We start from the raw sequence: 22,678 nt of genomic DNA, 5'->3' as shown, positions 1-22,678 counted from the left end.
TTTCCAGTTTTTTTGGAAGGTCACCCCAACGCATAAAAGTAAATAAATTTGTTGACTTGACTTGGCAGCTTTTGGAGCTTGAGGTTATTTGATCAAGAAGATGAAATATGTGGTTTAAGCATGAAACGAACAAGAAATACAATTTATAGTTTCGAAAAGACAAACTAAAAACCTTAACTAAGTGTTTGCCTTTGTTTATCATTGGCAAGTTCGATGGTTTCATTTTTACTTTTGTTTCGTTATCGCTGAATGCTGCTTTATATGGCACATGTATGACAACATCGTTAGTTTGATTTGGACGTGCCTAGCTTTTATGGCTGAAAATTGCTTCAATTGAAATGTGATTTGAAAGCGAGGTGGTACTTCCATTTTTAGTTGCTTAATTTGTGTATTCGTACTATTTTTAGTTGACCGATTGAAAACGAGCGCGCAAAGTTGTTATCGCTCTAAAAAGTGATTTCACTCGCCTACAAATCACTAAAATCACATTGCTGATAAGTACTACAAATGATAATTGCTGTTGTAGTGAAGTTACAATATAATAATGCAATTAATATGTAAATATAAATAAAATCGGGTGTATGCAAACCGCTTTCAGTTATTTATGGCTCATTAATCATTGGAGTATCTCTGGTTCTGTAGGTTAGCTAAAATCAAGAGTCTACCGAAACCGAAAGTTAGAATGTATTGTTTTCTTGCTATTCGCTATTCGCACTCTTGATTACTGTGATTTAGTGGCTTTCCGTGTTAATCATTCACAACACATCCGTTGGCTATGTATATTTTGGACCTGCCTCGAAAACTCAGCTGCTCCATGAGAAGCTTAAGAGAGTCCAAAGAGCGTGACAAACTACGAGAGCGCAAGCTCCGGTCCACAACGTGACCATGAACTTGATGTCGCTGTTCACGGCTATACAGTATACGTACATATATATATCTAACACTTACATATCTGTCGGAATGTGTTTATGCATGGATATTGGTAAAAATATTTGACAAACATAAAAGCCCCCAAGGGAGGGCGGTTTTGCCACAACGAAACTAAGTGAATGAATGGTTGCCCCCATGTGTAAACACACTGTGATACGAACATGCATTTTTATCAAATGAGTGAAAGAGAGGGATATTTTTAAACATTTTAAATAAATTAAAGAAATCTACTCTTTCACATGTTGACTTCAATCCAAGACCCTTTAAAATAATACAGTCTGCTTGACTTTTCCCAGTGTCGCAACTCACCTGAATGGCATTCTTCGTATCTTCCAAGTGACGTCGGGATCTTACAGTCGGATCGACATTGCGGAACTTGTCCTCCAGTCGACCAAGTGCCTTTTCCCAGGCGTGCAGGCTGTTCTCGAAGCCGTCCCAATGTTCGGCCAACTGTTGCAGGTTGTCGCGTCGCTGTTCCAGGCTGCGCACCAAATCCTGCCAAGATCTATTCAGTCCGGCGTTATCCTGCTCGATCAGCTGGCGATTGCGGGCGTCCGCCTGGCGGATCAACGATTGGGCCTGCTGGTTGACTAGCGATAAGTCGCTGTTTTGGCTCTGAAATGTGAATGTGCGAAGGTAAAAAAAAACAAACAAACGGCATGAAATTGGTTCTGACGTAACGACGATTCCGGAATCGCGATTTGTACAAAATATATATACATATATGTAAGTGGTTTATCTGAAATTCCGGTTTAACGTCTTGTTCTAGAGTTTGCTAAGTGTGCCCTATTTCAACTCTGACATATGCCTGGCCCACGGAGTTGAAAGGCAAACGTTGCTTAATTCATATATAAATTTTATAGATTTTTCTTTACAAACACAAACGCACACGCACGCACGCACACACACACACACACCTCGAGTGTAGCCTCCTTTTGAGGCCTTTATTTTATTTTGTTTGGTTTCCTATTGGTCTTTTATAGATTTCAAATGGCTGATGACGTTAGCCGTTGGCTTTTCGATATCGATGTCTATATGGTTGGCGATTTTGTTGTATTTTTACTTTTGTTTAATTTCGATTTGCGCCTTGCCGAAAGCACATGGCGAATTTTTTATAACGAAACGGGTAATTTAACAAATGTAGCGATTCTCCTCTTTCTTTCTTCTGCTCTCTTTCTATACACATATATGTATGGTACGAATCGCGAATACGAGTCTAAAACACGCTGCCAACCGCACAGATAAACGTCTCAACTTGAAGTGAATTCGTCGGAACTCAAAAAAAATCCAACAGCCCCAAAGGCAAAAGCAAATAAGCACGAGTTAGAATCTCTCTTAGTTTGCCAGAGAACGGGTCGAAAGAGAGCAAAAAAGCCGGGCAAACACGTTTTTTTCTCAACCATTTCGCATAATGCATGTGTATTGAACATCGTTTTTGGGTGGGCGTGGGCGGTCAAAGTTGGGCTTCGCACATATAATATGTATATATATATGTACACGTCACTCTCTTTCCGTATTGCTGCCATTCTCTCTTTCACGATTGGCAACAACAACAATTGCCGGCATGCCCTGCTAGGCAAAAACAACAAGGAACAACAAGTACACCAACCAAACAGCTGTGTAGCAAAGAGCCGAAAGAGAGGACAAAGGGCCGGTGCTCTTACAGCTCACTCAGCAAAAAGCAACAAACGTGCACTTAGCATTTGTATCTCAATATCTCATTGAAAAACCAGGGCTAAAACCAAAACTTAAAAAGCGTATTTGAATAAATTATCTAATATATATATAAATTGATTTAAAAATATTTAAAACCCTTTTTGAAATATCACAATATCATATAAATTGAATACGTAAAATATTACAAAAATGTAGTTGAAAAATGTATTTTGAATTATAAATTGTAATCATTTAAAATCCTAAAATTTTAAGTATCAAATAGTAGTTTGAAGATTCATCCATCCCTGGCTCAAAACTGGTTGCTTGATACAGTGTTGCCGCCGCTGATGATGTCATGAGCTTAATTCATTCCGCGGCAGCAGCAACAACAACAGCTGTTTTTTCCAGTTGCCGAGCATAAAAATCGAGCCAGTGCCTTGAATAATAATAATCGAACTGGAAGTCCAACGACAGACGACTGAACGATAAGCTCGACAAATAGTGAACTAGTAGGTTAAAAGTTTAATGAGTGCCCAAGGTAAAAGCTTACGAAAGTAAACAAATGGGCACTCAACGTGTTCAATAAACAACAACTATCAGTTCAGAAATGAAGCAATCTCTCTTTATATTTAGTGTGCATAAGAGAGTAGGCCTTCCAACGAAGAGAAGAGCACTTAAATGCAACTGAATGTGAGTCAAGAGTGCATTTTATTTGCTTTTGCCGGCCGGCGAAATCGTTGCTACGAAACGCAAAAGATACAAAACGATTGCACTTTGGTTTTTTATGGTGCCACTCCATAAAGTTGCTCTTAAGGCGATACATTCGCATATGTACATATGTAAGTTAGTGGCACATCCTTGTGCAATGTGTCATTTTTTGGAAAACTGGTTCTTCGACTGCACACTTATATGCACACAGCATGCAGTCGAACAGCTGAATATTCATGGCTATTCAAAAGACTGCCTAAATACACACAAAAGAGCTTTCCATATGTTGGGTTTTTATGTTAAGTAACGACAAAAGTTGAAGTGAAATAAGTAGTGAATTTTCTTTCGTTGAAAAGGGTTAGATCAAACTTACATATATACTATCTTAAATACACCCAAAAATTCCTCAACAAACTCACCTGAACATTGCCAATGGCGTGCGACAGCTTCTGGATATTGAAGTGGAGTCCAGCCAAATTCTGGACGGGCTCATCAACGAACTTGGTACGCTCGATGGTGGCCTTGACGCGATCGATGGACTGCTGGTATTCCCGCCAGCGTTCCGCCTCCTTCTCCAGCTCACTCTGTTGGGTCTTGGCATTGGCCAGTGTGTTGGTCAACTTGGTTTGGAACTGAGCCAACTCCGCCGAGAGTTCAGACTGTTCGTAGTTGTTCAGCGAGGACCAGATCTTGTCGGCGGCCTCCTGGATCTGCTTGTGCACCAGGTTACGGATGGGTGCCTCATTGCCAAAGAAAATCTTGTGTTCGTCGAGATCCTGGACCAAGTGCTCGTAGTCGATGCCATGCTGGCTGTTCTGCAGGCGCAACTCGGCCTCATGGACCCAGTCATTGAACTTGGCCACCAGTTGCATGTACTCCAAACGAGAGTCGCGGTTGTTCTTCAGATACTTTTCACGCTCCTCCAGTTCGTGGGGCAGTGAAGCTACCAGGGATCTGCCCTCGGAGAGCATTTCCAACAGGGAACTTGGCATGCCAATTTCGGTTTTGACACCATCATTGATTTTGTTGAATTTATTGAGATAGGATTCGATGTCCTGGCTGAGAGCCTGGTGCTTTTGCAGCTCCCGCTCCACAGACTCGGGATCCCGATCCAGTAGAGGACGCGACTTGGCCGCTCCCTCGTGGCTGTGCAGCCAGTCGAGGATTTCGCTCAGTTCGGCGGCCATCTTCTTGTGGGATTCCAGCTGGAGTTGATGCTTCTGGCGCTGCGATTCCACCGCCTTGCGGAGATTCTGCAGCTGATTCTTCAGGGACTGCAACTGCTCAGTAATACTGTTCTTATCGGCAGCATTACCCTCGGAGGCAATCTTCTGGCCCTTGTCATTGGCCGAAGCCAAGACGCCTTCGCACTCCTGAATCTTCATGATCACATCATCGTACTTGTTGATCTTATCCTCCAGACTATCAGGTGAGTTTTCAATGTCAATGATAACATCGGTGTACTTCATGATAAAGGCAATAATCTCATTTATCAAAGCAATAAACTGCTCGCGGAGCAGCAGAAGCTGGCGAAGATGGGCCAACTGATCTTCAATCAGTTTAATCATATCATCCTGCTGGGCCAAGATGCTCTGCAGCTCGGGCAAATCATCCATCTGCATATCGCCCATTTTGCTCTTGCTGTCCTTGAGTTCCTTGAGAATTCCCTCATAGGCACCCAACAAGTCCTGGACATCTTCGATCCTGGATCCAATCGGGCGGTTGAGTTCCCTGAGTTTCTGCTGAATATTACCCAAGAACTGACTGCACTCGGCCAACCTGCTCTTGGCATCCTTGTACTTCTTGATGTGATCTCCCAAGGCGTTCACGCGATCATCGATGGTATTCTTGATTCTGCCATAACGATCCTTCATGTTCTTGATGTCGTCGTTGAGCTTCAATTTATCGGCATTGCTGAGTGTGGGCAGGATGCTCTTTCCTTGCTCCGAAACATCGTTGATGAGACCACCCTTATTCTCGGCATCACTGAGGAGCTTCTTGTAATGGGCCAGCTGCTCCTCCAAAACGGGAAGACTGGTCGTACGAAGCTCACCCTCGGTGGCGGTTTCCATTTCGTTCAACCAATCGCCCATGTTCTTCATGGAATCCTCAAAGGCTTTGCGACCCTGCAGAAGATCATCCAGAGACTTTCCTCTCTTGCTGCTCTCATCCTTGAGGGTCTGATAGTCAGCAGCGATTTCATCTAGGATCTGCTGAAGTGCAGCCTTGTCGGCATCATCGCAATCCTTCATTATGTTGGCCGCTTGGCGCTGAACATCAGTCAAAACGCTGTCATTGAACTGCTTGGCATCGTCATCGTATTTCCGGTTCTCCTGGATTTTCTTTTCGATCTCAGCAGAGGTAAGTGGGTGATACACGGGCAGCTTGCGCACCTCGGAGATCTTGGTCTTCAGCCACTGGCGTGCCTTGTCCAGATCGTTCTCCAAGGATTTGCGAGCCTTGCTGGCCTCCAGAGCACGATCCAGTTCAGCCTTTAGGACTCCAGATAGATTGCGGTTCTCAGTGTTGAGATTACGCAATGCGGACTCCAGTTGGGAGTACTCAACGGGTTCCAATTCCTGCTGCATGTTGGCCACACGCTTCTCAAGGACATCGGCCAGGGATTGCTTGGCCTCGGCATCCTTCATCAGACTCTTGATCTTCTGCTGGCGTGCCTCGGCATCCTTGGGAGTGTAACCCAATGGTGTGGGTGCCTGCAGCTCCTCAATCTGTTGTTTCACCCAATTCTGGAGTTGATCGATCTCGCCCTTGGCTCCTTCCACACCCTTGTTGGTCACATCCAGTAGTTGAGCCTTGCGATCGATGCGCTTGCCGAGATCAGCAAAGCGACGATCCAGTGACTTCATTTGCTCTTCCACTTGCTGACCATCGAGATTGCTGATGACCTCCGCCACCTGCGCTGCCTTACCCTTGAGCTCCTGAATCTTGGGGTGTCCCTGCAGCTCATATTCGTTTTTGATCTCATTAATGGCCGCCATTTTCTGGGCACAATTCAAACCCGAACCGCGATCCAAAACGTCCATGCGCTTGATCAGGGTATCGAACCAGTTCTGGACATCAGCCATTCCCTGGCGATAGCCATCGATTACATTCTGACCAGCCTGCTTCTTGGCAATGGCATCCATGAGCTCCGATTCCAGCTTGTCAATGTTATCATCCAAATCGGTATCCTCGTCGCCCACTAATGTAAGGGAAATTATACAATAAAATGAGGGGAGTCACAGGATTGATGCAAGGATCAAAACTTTACAAGAAACCTATTAGTTACAGTATATTTTAAACCTAACACTTACATGATCCTGTCATTTCCAGCATCAACTGGGACCGCTTGTCACCGATAGAGTTTAGCAAATCGTTCATGGACACCAGCTCCTGTTGAGCTGCCTCCGGACGCAGTTTGCAAGGACGCATCATCCAATCTGAGACGGAGCTCTGCTGCTTCTTCACCCAATCCTGCAGCTCGGCGCGCTGCTTCTGCTGTTGCTCCAGTTCGCTAACGGATGCAGTCAAACCACCCAAGTGGGATTGCACCTAGCAAAAACAAACAAGCAATTAAATTAATTGGGGTTACACGTTAAATTGTAAGCATAACAAGCAATTTAAAACCATATAGCCATGCATACCGCCACCTGTTTGATCCTGTGTAGGATTAGACCTTACTCTTACCTTAGCAACTAATTCATTCAGCTTGCCCACATGGGCGCTATTCAAGCGAACTATGCGACGATAGTTCTTGACACGCTCGTGGGCAATGGGATCCAAAAGCGCCTCATTCACATCGCTGAGCTCAACCTGAATCTCAACATCATCCTCGTCCTCATCATCATCTCGGTTGACACCTCTGGTTGAGCTCCGAGTCTTTGGAGGCGGTTTCTTTGGGGCAGCAAAGCGCAAGGCATAGCAATTTTTTGTGGGTAGTGCAATTTACAACATTTACGGGCAGAGTGGCAAATCAACAAAGGTTAGGGCAGTGTTGGGTTTGTGGGGTTAAGGGATTAATAAAAAGAACAAGTCATTGGTTAGAAAATAATAGTGATAAAAGAAAAATAGAATGGAAGAATAACTATGGTGGAATTCTATACATTTCGTTTTGAAACCAAAGAAATCTCTACTGAAAGGTTTTGTGAAAATATGATAGCACAACATAGATCTACAAAAGGATCCTTCCATTCATTTTAAACAATATAATTGCTTGACTTTAAACTATTGAAAGTGGTCGCAACTCTACAAATGCATCGCCAAGGTATTGAACATTATCCTACCTGATCCAGCAGATCCTCGAGCTTGGCGCGCACAATGAGCTCCCTTTCGGGAATAGCCTGCATGGCTGTTTCCAGTGGAGAACTGGGTCGACTGATGGAGGCAGTGGCTGCCTCACAGGCCTGAACGGCAGCTGCCAGTCGGGACTTCTCGTTGTTCAGCTTGTTCTGCATTTCCTGGGCACACCTCAATTGGTTTTGAGCCAACTCCAGGCTGGTGGCCGGAGCATCCAGTTCGGTCTGGATAATGGGCTCATAAGTCTCCAGATTACGCATAATGCTGTCCAAAGTGTCCTCGTATTCCTGGAACTTGGCCAGCGATTCCAACAAGCGGTTCTTGATCTGCACTGAGGTTTGCAGTAGGGAGTTATAGCTATCCTGGATATTTTTCAGCTGTGACTCAACAGTGGGACGAATGGCTGGTGTTGAGGATTCATAACGCTTGATCTGCGCCTGACCCTTGGCATTCAAGTCATCCAAATTGGTCTGGTACTTTTGAATTTCAACCAACAGAGCTTCGTGCTGTTTGATCTGCTCCTGCGTCTGTTCACGATTCGAGATGAACAGCGAATTGTGCGCCATCAACTGGAAGGAAATCTGCAGCAGCCACTTCTCCACATCCTGCAGACTCTGGTGGTAGGCATTATAATCGAACATCTCCTGTTCCAGCGCCGTAATGTGAGCGGAGCAATCGTTCTTGAGCTTGTCGCATCGCGATTGCAAGCGATTCACTGCATCCACTTCGGTGCCCAGGTCGCGAGCCTCCGACTGCAGCTGCTCCAGCTCGTTACCCTTCTGTTTGAGTTCATTGGAAAGGGTCTTGTAACGCTCCAGCAGAGTCTTCATTTCGCTCAGTTCACCCTTGGTTTCCGGTGCCACCTTGAGGGTCGTCTCGGTTTCATTGAGCCACTTCTCAAGCTTATCCTTGTTGGCAGCAAAATCGTTCCAACGAGTCTGCGTCTGCTTCAGGTCACTCAACTTTTGCTTAACGGCCAGTCCCAGGGCATCCCAATCCTCGCGAACCTTGGTCATCAGCTCCCGCAGCTTCTCTTGCTTATCCTCAGGAGTGATGTTCGAAGCCTTCGAGTAGGCATCCTGCACCAAGGCCAACAGATGCTGACCCTCGGGAAGACGAGAAGCTAAGGACTGCAAAATGAAATAGATATTTATAATTATTTAAAATATAATACGACATCATAAAAACCTGAAATAAAAATAGATATTTTTATGATAAATGCAAAAACTTACATTGACCGTATCCAGTTTTTGGGCAATGATGGCAGCATCGCCATCGGTGGAGCAATCATCGAGGACCTGTTGGGCCTTTTCGATCCAGGCGTCCATTTCCTTCTTATAGTTGAGGAACTCGGTGTGATCGGACAGATTCTTCTCGATCTTGGCAACCAATCCCTGAGCGGAAGTCAAGAGCTTGGTGTAGTTGGCCTGGGTTTCGATGGTCTGGTCACGAATGCGAGTGCAGGCGCTCTGCTCCATGAGGAGCTCACAGTTGTCGTTCAGGTCCTCCACATTGTCCTTCTCGGCCAGCACTTCCTCAAGCAGTTTCTAATGGAAGGAAATAATATTTAGTATCAGGATCTAACATTGGCTATTTAGAGCACATAAAGCAATTAGGCATTAGACAGGTGTCTGTGTAAATGATTAGCTGCAATTGATTATACAAATAGGTGATTAGCTGAAAAGTTAGCAGTAGTGATTAGTGAGGGTTTAGTACATGATTTAATTTCTCACGGTACGAGATATTTAGATACAAATTTTGTTGTCGGTGAGTTCTACTTAAAGTGCACGCTTTGGCTATTTTTATATTCGATTACATTTTTAGTACTTTTTTTGGTTAGAGGTGCGTGCGACAGTTGCGAGATCTCGACTTGACGAAGAGTTCTTACCTTGGCATTAACCAAATCTTCGGGGGTCTTGTTCTCGCCTTCCTGGGATTTGGTAACGCGCTTGTTCATCGTTTCGATCCAAAGGTTGATCTTGTTGAACTTCTGCAGGAAGGTCTGCCAGGCGGCCAAGCAGGATTCCAAGCTGCCGCGAGCGTCGCGGGATAAGGATTGGAGGGTCTCCCACTCCGAGGTGAGATGCTTGATCTCCTGGGCCACATTGTCCTGGCCCTCGCTTCCGCTGGTGGCAATCACCGACTGACTTAGCTCTTCACAAGCTTCAAGAAGGGCTTTGCCCTCCAGAGATGATGATTGTATATCTCCCAATCGATTCAGACGGCTCTCCACTTGATCCTTCTCGCCATGGCAGTCGGCACACTGCTCCACCTCAATGCGAGTGCGTCGCAGCCAGTCTTGCAGCTCATTGTAGGCCTGCTTGTATTTCTCGTGGCTGTTTACCTGGTTCTCCAGCGACTCGATGATTTTGTTCACCTGGGTCTGCAGGTCATCGAATTTGGTCAAGCCGGGCTGGAAGTCCTTAAGGTCCAAACTGTTGTCCTCCTTAAGACGCTGATTGATCTTTTCCACAATATCATTGTGGCCATTGATATCACGCTGAATGACGCGGAACTTCTCCAGCGCCGCTCGTTTCTCACTCAAGTCATTGAAGAACTCATCACTGGTCTTGACACTCGGCTCCACATCCTCCAGCCATTCAACCAGGATCTTGTACAGCTTGAAGATCTCCTCCAGCTGGGCAAGACGATTGGCCAATTTCTGGCGAACATCGTTCAGATCCACCAACAGTTTGTCAAAGTCCTGCTTTAGGGCTTCGGTATCTTCCTGGATCTTGGCTGCACCATTTTGTTCGGTGTTCATTATCACCTTCTCCTTGAGCTCCAAAAGATAACGCAGTTTATTCTGGCCGGTTTCAAAACCTTGACGAAGGTTCTTCACGGTGTTCAATTTGATTTGAACCTCGTTAAGAGTTCCGGGAATTTGTTCGCACTCGGATAGCTTCTCACGGGTCTTCTCAATCCATGATTGGCACTCCTCGTACAGACTGTGATGCTGCTGATGCTCCTGGTAGTGCATCTCCAATCGACGCATCACCTCCTTGGCCAGAGTCAGTAGAGCATTGTATTTGGTGGTCAGTTGCATGATAGCATTGCTGATTCTTGTATCGGAGCAAGTCTCCAGTAGAACCTGCGCCTTCATGTTCAGATCATCCAGAGTCTTCTGCCAGTCGAATAGAGTCTGCAAATGACCCTGGAATTGCTCGAGGACAACCTTCTTCTGGATCAAACTATCCTGCAGTTTGTTGTAGGATTGCACCAAAGCTTCGGTCTTGCTTAACCACTCCAAAGCTTCGGTGTACTGATCCTGGTAGTCGGACCACTTGACAATACCCACTTCCAGGTAATCCTTGGCCTTATTAAGAGCTTCCCTGTAGGCATCGAATTCCTCTTGAAGCAGAGCCACTTCCTGCTCGATGATCTCACAATCCTCGGGCTCGGCACTGCGACAAGCGATCTCGCCCTGTTCCAGAGCATTCTTAAGTTTCTGGGCGCCTTCCGGCAGCTCACCCTGCAGAATCTTCAGCTGGTGGGTCTTCTCGGCCAGAGCTTGTTTGTCGCCCGTGGGTTCAGAGCACTTGCTCAATCGTTCCTTAGCATTTCTCAACCACGTGGCGAATTCATTGCCCGCGTCAATCAAGGACTGATAGCTCTCGATGGTGTTCTTCTGTTTCTCGTACAAGTCCTTAGCTTGCTTGGTAAGATTCTCGTACTTATCAGAGATTTCAGTTCCTGGAGCACCCTGCTGAAGAACCGAAGCCTTGGAGGTAACCGACTGAATCATGGGCTCGAATGACACAATATCCTGGACAATGTTGTTCGTCTGGCGGAGATTGGCCTTGCGCTCGCTCAATCCACTACTGAGACCAGGTTGACCCCTCTTGGATTTAACGATCTTCTGTTCACAAGCCTGCTGCAACTTGGCCTCCCTGTCAGTAATCCATTGCTGCAGTTGGGAGTAGCTGGAACTGTAGTCAGCCCATTGCAACAGATTTGTCTCCAACTGCACCTTGGCTGTGGACATTTTCTTTACCAGACGATCCCATTCGGTTTGCAGTTCCTTCATCTCGGTATTAATGGCGTCTCGTCCGTCGGAACGAGTGTTCCTTATTATCTTTTCGCCATTATTAATAGCGGTGTGCACCAAATTCTGGCCAAGCTCACGGTTGCGAATCAGATCCTGAATTTGCTCCAGGCGACGCTGCAGGGCCTCCTTGGAACCTGCTCCTTCACCCGCCGACTGAATTGTAGCCTTGGCATTTGCTATCCAATCCTTGGCAGATTTCATATTGGCATCGTATTCACGATGTTGATCGCGGTTAGTTTCCACCTTCTTGAGAACATCCTTGGCCAGATTAACCTGTACTTGATATACGGAGCTCAGGTGCCTTAGCTGATTGTTCACATAAGTATCCAAATGGGACTTTAGAAGACTGGCAGCCGAAGCATTAAACTTATCGATGTCATCCTTGCCTTTCTCGAGACGGGACATTACATCCTTCATATCAGCCACCTGTTTCTCCTTCTCGGGTAGGTTGGGGCACAAGTTCAGCTTGTGGTTCTTCACAAGGATGTCGATCTGTTGGAGCCATTCCATCAGGCGTTCATATTCCTCCTTATAGGCTCGCCACTGAACCATGGTCACCTCAAGGTTCTCCTTCTGCTGGTTTATTTCACGGAACAAGCCCTCGAAGCTGTCGCGCAGTGCACGGATATCATTCCTAATGATTTCCTGACCTTGAGCAGATGTGCTGGCCAGCACCACCTCTCCAGTGTGGACCAAGTGCTCCACGAGGAGTTCACCCTGTGCCTGCTTGTTGAGAAGAGCTTCCGTAGCTTGGACAGCGTTTTCAATGGCCAATTTATCGCTTAAGCTGCTCTGCTTCAACGATGGGAATTTCTCGCGGGCTCGTCCAATCCAGCTAACCAAATCATCGTAGGCCTCCTTGAACAATCGATGATCCCTGTACTGATCTTGACGATCCGACAGCAATTTCTGGGTCTTGGCAAAGAGCTCGTCGAAGGTATCCAGAACTTTTTGGGCCTGGAAGGCCGCCTGACTTTGTTGACCACTGGCAATCATTTCCTTGGCTTGGATCTTCAGTGCATCCACATCAATCTTCTCTACGCGCACCTTCTCCTCCGTTGATTTAACGCGATCCAATTGAGCTCGCTTCTCTGTCATGGTTGTTTGATGCTCACTCAACTCCTTAACCTGACCATCCAACCACTCATTAAACTTGCGAACATTTTGCACTTGGTCCAGGAAACCAGACCATTGAGTAATGGAGTCATCCAGATTTGACTTAACATCCATGATACGCAGAGCGATTCCGGACCAGAGATCCTGGAGATCTGTGAGTTCCTTATTGATGGCTTCGTGACCTCCGGGCGCGGTGTTAGCCAAAACATGTTGGGCCTGCTCTAAGATCTTCAAAACTCGAGCAGAACCTTCGTCCTTCAGCAAGATAACATCCTGAATAGTGGCCAGTTTCTTATCCAGTTCTTTGGGACTCATAGATGACATGTCGGAGCAATAGTCCAATTTTTCTTTGATGTCATTGATCCAAGAGGAACAATCAGAGATGGCGTTATCAAAATCTTCGTGAGAGGTAACATACTGCTGCCAACGGTTGTTGAGCTCCTTGACCTTGTGGAAGATCTGCTGGTACTTGGTTACCAACTCAGGACCAGAGGCACGATTGCTGCTGGGACCCTTCAGAAGGGTTTGGGCCTTCTCCGTGACATTATCAACCTCTAATTCCTTGGCGCGTACATCTCCTTGGAGGGCCTTAAGTGCATCCAACTGAGCACGCTTTTTCGGCAGATCCTCCTTCAGATCAATAGCATGAAGGTTGTTATCCGTATCACGAATCCAGGCCAAACACTGGTCACGTAATTGCTCGTACTCCGACCAATGCTGTAGACGAGCTTCAATAGCTTCAATTGTGGAGCTGATGGTGGTCAGCAGGCTTTCCCACTCTTGCTGGGTGGTGTCGATCTGGGACTTAATGTTCACCTGTCCCACATCCACTGTACCAGGAATAACCTTCTCGCCCAAAGCCCTCACTTGATCAACTCGTGGGAACTCATCGGCCAAGCTGGCCTTCAGATTCTTTAGGCGATCGAGGTTCGTGTGCAGTGAGATCTGTTCCAGATCCAGATCGCCCCAATAGTGAACAGTATTCAGGGTAGCATCGATAAACTCTTGAGCATCCATAACAGCCTTGGAGTACTGCTGATGCGCACTCACAATGCCCTCGTAACGCTCCACGTAGTTCTGGGCACGTTTTTGCAGCTTTCCAAAGCGGTCAGCGATATCCTTAAGGATTTGGTCCACAAGGTCTGTTTTCTCTGGCAGATTGGCGGCAATCTCCTGAAGATTACCCAACTCCACCTGGTGATTGTTGATGTCGTTCAAGATGTCACGATAGGTTTGCAGTTTATTGCGTTTCTCATCCAGAGTGGTTTTCAGCTCAATATCAGCTGGAAGGGCATTCTCCGTTTCATCCAACCAGCTCTTCAGGCTGTCAGCTATCTCATCGAAACCAGACCACTTGGCGATCTTATCCTGAATCTTTCTTGCCGTGATGGCAACGTTGTCAAACAACTGATCGAATGTCAGATCATCCAGTTGACTACGAATGGCCTCGCGTCCTTCGGTTGCTGTGGACCCATAGCACTTCTCGCCCAGCTCAACGGTGCTATTTAGAAGCTGGGTAGCTGTTGGCTGCTGCGCCAGAAGCTCCTGGATGACCAGTTGTTTCTTGAGAAGATCGTCTCGAGATGCCACTGTGGACAAGTCACAGCAATCATCGTAACGGGCCTGAGCATTAGCCAACCAGTCGGCGCACTGCTTATACTTGTCATTGAAGTGACCATGATCCTGGACAGCCTGCTCGCACTTCTTGAGAATCTCCTTAGCTGTAGCCTGTATCGATTGGAACCGCGACGAAACCTGTTGCACATTGACAGCAATCCTTGTTTCACCAGAACTCTGGACCAACTCTGAGGTGTCGTCCTTCACCTTGTCGAAGTCCGCTTCGTTTTGACGCAAATTCTGAGCCAAAGATTGGAAACCGTTCAGCTGTTCTTCCTTCTCCTCAAACGAGGATTTCAGATTGTAGTTCTTGAGGGAATTCTCAGCCTCGCCCAACCAAGTGATCAGTCTATCCAAGTTGATTTCGTAATCATTCCATTGTTGTAGACGATTCTCTAGTCCACTCTTTACGTCACTTAATGAAGCTCCAAACTTCTCAAAATCAGCATGCAAGTTGGCCAGATCACGGGCCATTGCCTCCTTGGATCGGGCGGGTATATTACTGGCCTGTTGCTCAATGTGATCCTCCAGGGACTTGAGTTTGGCCACACCCTCCGGCAAAGCATCTTGGATCTCGTTGATCTTTTGAAGACGTGCTTGCAGAGCTGCCTTATTGCCTGAGTAGTCCGAGTAGCCGGTAAGACGATCCCAAAGATTCTTCTGGTAGTCCTGTTGAGCCTTCTGCAGCTCACTGAACTGCTGGTACACATCGAAAGCTCCGTCCAGATCGGCAACTAACTTGGCACAGTCCTGACCCACTTGATCATATCGCTTGTTCACCTCAGCCACCGCCTTGGAGATCTCATCCGCATTGGCTGGAGCGGCGCTGCCCAGAAGAGCTGCTGCCTTTTCATTCACAGCCTCGACTATGCGTTTATGCGAATTGATGTCTTGGTTGGTGGCCTTGTACTTGTACAACTTGGAGCGGATTTCTTGGGCACTGGTCCAGCTAGCAGGGTTCTCATTGTGGATCAGTTTCTCCACTTGATCCAACCAGTTGACGGTTTGATTTAGTATATCCTGGTAGCTGGAGAGCTGAACTCCCTGCGCTTCCTGTCGTTTTTCCAGGTTGCGAATGCCCTCGTCCAGTTTGTCCCAGCGATCGCGGATATCGCGCAGGTCCTTGCGGATCTTCTCCCTACCCTGAGTGGATGTCTCTGGAAGAGCCTTTTCTCCAGCTGCATTTAGAGCAGCAAATAAGCTCTCCGCTTGCTCCTTTTCAGACAGCAGCACTTGCAAAATGTTAGAACTCTGGGTTGGCTCATCCAAAAGGACCTTCGCCATCTGCGATTCGATGGGTTGCAGCCACAAATCCACCTCGTTGTACTTATCCTGATAGAACTGGTGATCGTCGACCAGATTTGACCAGCGGTTAACAACCTCCTTGCTGAGGACTTGAAGAAGCTGATACCGATTGGTGATCTGAGTGGTTAGAGTCTTTAGCCGATCGGCTCCACAGTTGTTAAGCAGAGCGTGGGCAGCATCTCCGAAGGCATCGATTTCCTTCTCCTTCTGGAGTATCAACTCCCTTTGAATCTTGTACTTCTCCAGCTGCTCCACTTTCTCATGGAGCGTGGACTGCAGCTGCTGTTCACGGAACACTGCCTCTGCACTGCGGCACCACTTGGTAAGTTCCTCCAGCGCCTTTTCAAACTTGTCCCACTGGGCAAGCACATCCTTCTGTTTGCCTTCAATGCCTTCGATGTCATCAAAGTGACTTTTCATGGTGGTCTCCAATTCCTCGATCTCCTTGTCCAGCACTTCATTACCCTTTTCGGAGGTCGTAGCCTTCACCTTCTCAAAGAGATCACGGATATCGCTGATTATTTTCATTGCCTGTGGCTTGTTCTGAGCCAATTGTCCCAAAGTTTCGATCTTGCGCTTAATGTCCGCCTTCTCACCGTAAGCATCATCGCACTCCAGCAATTTGGCCTTCTCATTCGAAATCCAAGTTTTAGCTGAGGACAGAGCGTTGTTTAATTCATTGTGCTTCTGAACACAGTCCTCCAGATTGTGCAAGATTTCATCCGACTTCTGGACTATGCTCTGGAAAAGCTGTTTGATCGAGGTCAAGTACACATTCAACGAGTTATCCTTGATCTGGTCGACCAGTATTTGTGCCTTGTCGCAGACATTATCAACCAGAACATTGTGTGTGGTGATCTCCTGATGGAGCAGCTTGTGGTTCTGCAGTTGGGCGCGCTTCTCCTGCAGCGTCGTCTTGGGTTCAGTGTGACTCTGCATGGCCTTGTCCACATCCTTCAGCCACTTGGTAAGTTGATCCTGGGCAATGCTGAACTCGTTAAACTGCAGCAAGCACTGATCGATCTTTTGCGTCGCTGAGTTCAAGTCATCGGTATAGTTGTCCCAAAGGGTTCGCAAGGCACGCAATTGCTGACGAATGATTTCACGGCCTTCAGGGCTGGTGTGACCATAGAGTTTCTCGCCACGATCGATGAGTCCTTCGAACAGAGTGGAATCCGAAATGCGCTTGTCGGACATCTCACGGAGTTTATTTTGCTGATCCTGCAGCACGCTTTGATCGCCCACAATTTCATTGCTCTTGGCCAGCTCGTCGACCGAGGACTGAAGATTGTTCTTGAATGAATCAAAGTCCTTGTCGAAGCTTTCGTGATCCTTTACATAGTTCACATACTTGGCTATCGATTCCTTGCATAGATTCTTCAGGGTCTGATAGCGAGTATTCAGGCGAGACAACTTAAGGTTCAAATCGGTTTCACCCTCAATCTCACGGCCTTGATCCATTAGCTCATTGATGGCCGCACCGCGTCGTTCGATGTCCTTTGAAATATCCTGAAGCTGCTTCAAATGGGCGTTCTTGGCTTCCGCCGTACTCTTGAGGTTCTGGTTCTTGACCACCGCCTCGACATTCTTCATCCAGTTGTCTAGCTCCTCAATGATCGTGTCAAACTCATCCCATTTAGAGCAAAGCTGCTTCAGTTTTACCAATGAATCCTGGCAAAGAGTCATAAAGTCCTCCCACGACTGCTTCGGTTCCTCGAAACCCTTCAGCAGAGCTGGATGGCCACTGGGATGGGTTTGGGTGAGCACCGTCTCCAATAACTTGTGACAGGTATCGAAAATGGAATCACCCTCGGGCTTATGTTGCAAAAGATTTTCCACAACCAGCAGTTTCTCCTCGGCGCCTTCCTTTTCAAATGTCGTCTCGTTGAGAATATCAATGGCTTCAGACTTGATGGTATTCAGCCAGTCTTGTGCCTTTTCCAGGACCTGATCGTAGGCTTCATGCTTGACCACATGATTTCCCACTGTTGTAATCCTATCGGAAATCTTCTTGGAGAGCGTGTTATACTCCTGGATGGACTCGTCGGTCTTCCTCTCTGACTCATCATCGCAAAGGGTCACAGCTTTGTCGTGCAACTGCTTCAGAGCATTCTTGTGCAGGGTGATCTCCTGCAGCTGGGTCTTGTAGTTCTGGAGGGCAGCCTTTTTGGTTGCCAAAGTGGGATACAATTCGTCACTGGTGGGCACCTTGGCTTTCGATTCGTTAAGATAGTGAGAAACCTGAGTGTAGCTTTCTTCGATTGAAGTCTTCTGAATCAAAACACCCTCCACTTGCTGCATAAAAGCATTGGCCTCATCTCGCAAGTAGTCGAACTTCTCACGCATCTGGCGAAGATCAGCACGGATACGTTCGCGATTATCGGGCGATACCACCGGGTACAAAGCCTCACCAATATCGACGGCATTGTTCAGCAGTATCTGACCGTTGTCGAAAGTCTTGATGTAATTCTTGACGGTCTGCAGTTGCTGAGCTGTAGCAGAGGATGATCCGGGGGAGCCCATGCGAGCAAGTTCCTGGAACTCGATCTTGGCATCGCCAAACCACTCGTTGAAATCCTTCGCGGCCTTGGCAAAGTTAGCGTTTGACAACTGAGCACCACGGATCTTATCGATGTAGCTGGTTAAGGCCTTGGACACAGCTTGATAGCGCTGCACCAAGTGGGTGACAAACTGGCCGATTCTTGCCTCCGGATTCTTTTCAATCAGCTGTTGGGATGTCTGCTCAAGGTTATTAATAATGGGCTCATGGGCCAACACATCCTGCTGGAGGATAGACAATTCCTGAAGCTTCTGAGGAACCTGGGACAGATTAACTTGGCTGCTAGTTTCTGCCTTAACGCGTCCTTCAACGTCACGCAGCCAGTTGGAAATCTGCTCATTCGATTGCTCATACTGCGACCATAAGTCGACGTTCTCGTCAAGGATTCCCTTGATTTTGTCAAAGCTGTCCTGCAGAGCCTGCATATCCTTGCGCAGTAACTCGGCATCGCTGGTGAGTTCAGCCAGGTTCTGTGGCGACTCTACCGCCTTTAACATCTCCAAGGACTTCAGGGTCTCGGCATGGCGCGCCTTGCAGTCATCAATGCTCTTGCTGACTTCCTGCAGAGAGGACTTCTTGACATCCAGGTTGTATTTGTCACTGGAGGACTCCGGCTGACACCAGGCCACCTTTTCGCGTTGAGTGGCAATGATACGCTTCAGCATGCCCACCTTATCGGCGTGGAACTTCTTGAGGAACTGCAGCAGAGAACTTTCAATCTTCTTGGCGTAAAGATCAACGTTCTCATAGCGCTTCTGCACATTGTTCAGTTCTTTGGGTATGATGGACTCACTGAAAGTTGGGTACAGATTACGCAACTCGTCAACCTTTTGTTTGATGTTGTCGATTTCGTTTCCACTATTATCGAGCTCACCACGCAGGGCACGGCATTGCTGAAGACGCTCCATGATCTTGTTATTATCACCGGACATGTCATCACATTTGATCAGCTGCTCACGAAGTTTGCTCACCCGTTCGCCAGCTTCCTTTGAACGCCGGCGCAACTCTTGTTCCTGGTCATTAAACGAGGTGGTTATGGCACTTAATCTATCTGCATTGTTGTTAACCTCAGCAAACTGCTCAGACAGAAGTTTGTTGAGTGCAGATAGAGCGGGAATTTCCGCACCCTTGTTGATCTTAACCAAATCATTGGTTTTCTCCACTATCGAATCCTTAAGAGCCTGATACGAAGGTAACTCCGTGCGGTACTTGCTCAGACGCATGGGTCCAAACTCAATTTCAATTGAGTTATCCGCAGCATCGCAGAGTCCCTGATTCGTTTCGGACAACCAGGGAAGCAGATCCTTCTTGGCATCTTCGATCTGTGACCAAATAACAGCTTCCGTCTCGTACACATGCGCATTCTTGGCGGTCTTGTCGTGCAGATCCTGCCAGTGTTGTTTGGCGGCTGTGACCTCCTGTGGCACTTCCTGCGGAATGGGTTCTCCAATGGCACTGAAGAGCTTGCCCACATTGTTGCCCCGACGCTCCAGTTCATCCAAACTGAGCTTCGACTTACGCAACTGCTCCATGGTCTTTCTGGTCTTCTCGGAAGCTTGATGCAGCTCGGTTTCATCACGTGGCTGTTGAGGTATAGCGTTGAATAGATCTTCTGCCTTCTTCAGCTCCTTGGAGAACTTGTCCTTGGAATCGGCATATTCTCTCAGGGCCTGGCTGATCAGGTTGTACTTCTGAATGCGATCTGCTATTTCATTCTGCAGAGAATCGTAGTTCTTGTCCATAATAAGTAGGCTCTCCTGAATGGCGGGCATGCTAGCAATATCCTCACGCATCAGCAAAGAACCTTCGTCATGAATGCGATTCTTCAGATCGGCTTGGTATTTCAGGGCATCATTCAGAGCGACCAAATCGGCAATGATTTGATCGATGTTATTTAAAGTCGGATGCTGTCTGAGAATCTCGTCCAGCTTAGCGCGATTTTCTTGAAGTGCCTGTCCAAAGTTATGCTCCAGGGCATGGAACTTATCTTTGCGCACGGTCATCTGTTGGATTTGCTGTTGCTGGTTCTGCGAGCGAAGTTTCAGATTCTCTAGTTTATTCTCAACATCGTTTACAATTTGAGTGGCAATCAGTGGACGACGAGACAGAGCATCCCTCAACTGAATGGCCGGGTTTTCGTCAATCTCCTTAGCCTGACCCTTCCAGTATCCAATACCCTGACCCAAATTATCGATCTCATCAATGACCTTAGACAGCTCCTCCGCAGCAGGTCCTTCCGGTTTGTCCAACTGATGCTTGAGGTAGTTCAAATGCGATTCGGTGTCATTCTTCCAGCCCAGCAGCTCCGTCCACTTCTCCAGAGCCGCCTTCTTTTGCAGCATGTTGGTCTCTAGGTTCTGATAGTTCACCACCAAAGCGGTGTAGGCATCGTTCAGGGCATTCGACTCCTCGGGAGTTGCTCCCAAGGCCAATTGCTTAACTTCATCATATATGGCATTGAAACTTGGCTTCTTATCGGCATGCTCCTGCAGTAGCGCGTGGATGACATGGAGACTGGTTTCCACCCGCTCCGGGTTGATCTCCTCCACCTGAGTGACCTGGTTACGAAGCTGCTCCATCCAGTTGGAGAAGTTCACCAACTTGGCATTGAAGTCCTGCCTGGAGATAATGGCGTCGGACACCTCGTTGATGTGACCTCGAGTGGCTTCCGAAAGCTTCTGCAGCTTGCCCTTCATTTGGTTAACACGATCCTTCAAAGCGGCTGCTCCTTCAGGAGCCAAGTGCAAACTGATTTGATCGGCATTTTGACCCAGAGTCACCAGTTTGGCCTGTTGCTGCGAGATCTCGTTGTTGAACGACTTCAGCTTGACCAGCTCCTTTTCGAGCTTGTCAATGTGCGGGGTGTTGAGGACAGCTGGACGGCGGGACATTAGTTGCTCACCCTGTCCAACCCAATCCTCAAGCTTGGCGGCATCGGCGTCGAATGACTTCCAATTGGCCACCAACTTCTCGAGCTTGGCGCTCGCCTGCTTCGCGTTCTCATGGACGGCAGTCCAACGCGAATGCATGGCGTCCAATTCGTCGGGGGCATTGGTCTTACATAACATTTTATGACTGATGTTTGATATGCCATGGAGCTTGTCCAATTGCTCCTGGCACTGTGTCTCGAATTGTTGGGCATTCTGTTGCATGGCAACGGCTTCTTCGAGGGAGATGGGCTTAGAAACTACATTATTTACCTTGACTTCGCTCTGCTCCACGGCTGGCTTGATTTGCTGCAGACCGGCCTGGAACTGCTGCCAGTTGACAAGATCCTCCTGCACAGCCTGTGCCTGATGGTCCACGTTGCGATTGATGGCACTGAGGACCTCCTGCAGCTTGGTAATCTCTCCCTTCAGTCGCTTGGCCTCGGCAATGTTGCCCTCCTTGGGCGCCAACTCGGAGGCATCGGCGGCCAGAAGATCCAGTTGCTTCATGCGATCCCCAAGGATACGCTTGAAGGCCTGCACCTTGACCACACGCTCCTCCGGTGTGAGGTCCTCCGATTGAAGGGCCTCGATGTTCTTGGGCGCGACCTTGTTGGCCCATTCCTGCAGCTCAGCGAGACGGGTTTTGTAGTTATTCCACTTGGCACTGTAGTCTTCCAGATAGCCGACGCGGTCCTTCACGTGCTCCATGGTGTTGAAGAACATCTTCTCCACCTCGGTCACTTCCTTCTCTAGGATGGGACGCTTATCGGGTGCGGCCAGAGGAGCCAGTTCCGATTTGAGAGCATGCAACTTTGGCAACAGTTGATGGGAAGCCTGCTGCAGTTGTACGTTAAGATCTCTCTTGGACTTCAGATCCTGACTGACGTTCTTGGGATCGGTTTGCAATGGTGTCAGGGAACGCAGCTCCGTCTCCGCAGTTTGCAGCATGGAGAAAATATCGTTCTTCTGGTCCACAAACTCGCTCCAAACGGCCTGGGTGCCCTTGAGGGCCTGCAGTTTGTCGGAGGTTTCTGTGTACGCCTGATTCCATCCAGTCTCCAGATTCTTAACCTCGGCATTTACAAAGGCCGGGGCATGGACATCCTTGATGAGATCACGTCCTCTTTGCAGCATGGACATGATATGCGGACGCTGGTGATCCAGTTGGTTGATGGCATACTGCTGCTCCTCAATCAGGCGATTCACACGTTCCAGGCTATCGGGAGCTGGTATATTGGCAGTCTGATCCTTGACCTTGCTTAGCAGACACACAACCTCGTGCACTTCTCTGCGGTAAGTGTAGCACTTCGAGAACACTTCCGTCTTGACCATGGTGATTTCAATCGTGGGGATAAGGTTCTTGTAGCGGGCGATCAGATCCTCCAGCTTCTTCTGCTCCAGATTGGCCTCATCTTCGGTGGCGTAGCTAAGCAGAGAGTCCAAGGTCTTGACCAACCATTTCATGTCCTCGCGTTTGTTGTCAGCATCTTGACAGATTTTCTGTTATAAGAT

At 47.7% G+C, this 22,678-nt stretch overlaps 1 protein-coding gene across 21 annotated transcripts in view; it reads right to left on the bottom strand.

The window, feature by feature from the left end:
* LOC6731051 (nesprin-1) overlaps window positions 1–22,678 on the bottom strand; it is a 101,955-nt gene that overhangs the window by 54,294 nt on the left and 24,983 nt on the right. For 17 of the 21 annotated variants that reach the window (XM_039297143.2, XM_044923944.1, XM_044923945.1 and 14 more), the window contains 7 exons: window positions 9,479–22,666; window positions 8,823–9,137; window positions 7,578–8,720; window positions 6,982–7,188; window positions 6,609–6,846; window positions 3,714–6,496; window positions 1,240–1,545 (listed from right to left, as the gene is read on the bottom strand). In XM_039297143.2, coding sequence (XP_039153077.1) covers window positions 1,240–1,545; window positions 3,714–6,496; window positions 6,609–6,846; window positions 6,982–7,188; window positions 7,578–8,720; window positions 8,823–9,137; window positions 9,479–22,666 — 18,180 coding nt within the window. The remainder of the gene's footprint in view (window positions 1–1,239; window positions 1,546–3,713; window positions 6,497–6,608; window positions 6,847–6,981; window positions 7,189–7,577; window positions 8,721–8,822; window positions 9,138–9,478; window positions 22,667–22,678) is intronic. The other 4 variants (XM_044923946.1, XM_039297134.2, XM_039297187.2 and 1 more) reach the window with 3 other exon arrangements.

This window comes from Drosophila simulans, chromosome 2L (assembly GCF_016746395.2).
Source record: "Drosophila simulans strain w501 chromosome 2L, Prin_Dsim_3.1, whole genome shotgun sequence".
Lineage (NCBI taxonomy): Eukaryota > Metazoa > Arthropoda > Insecta > Diptera > Drosophilidae > Drosophila > Drosophila simulans.
This window is presented reverse-complemented; position numbering and strand designations above follow the sequence as displayed.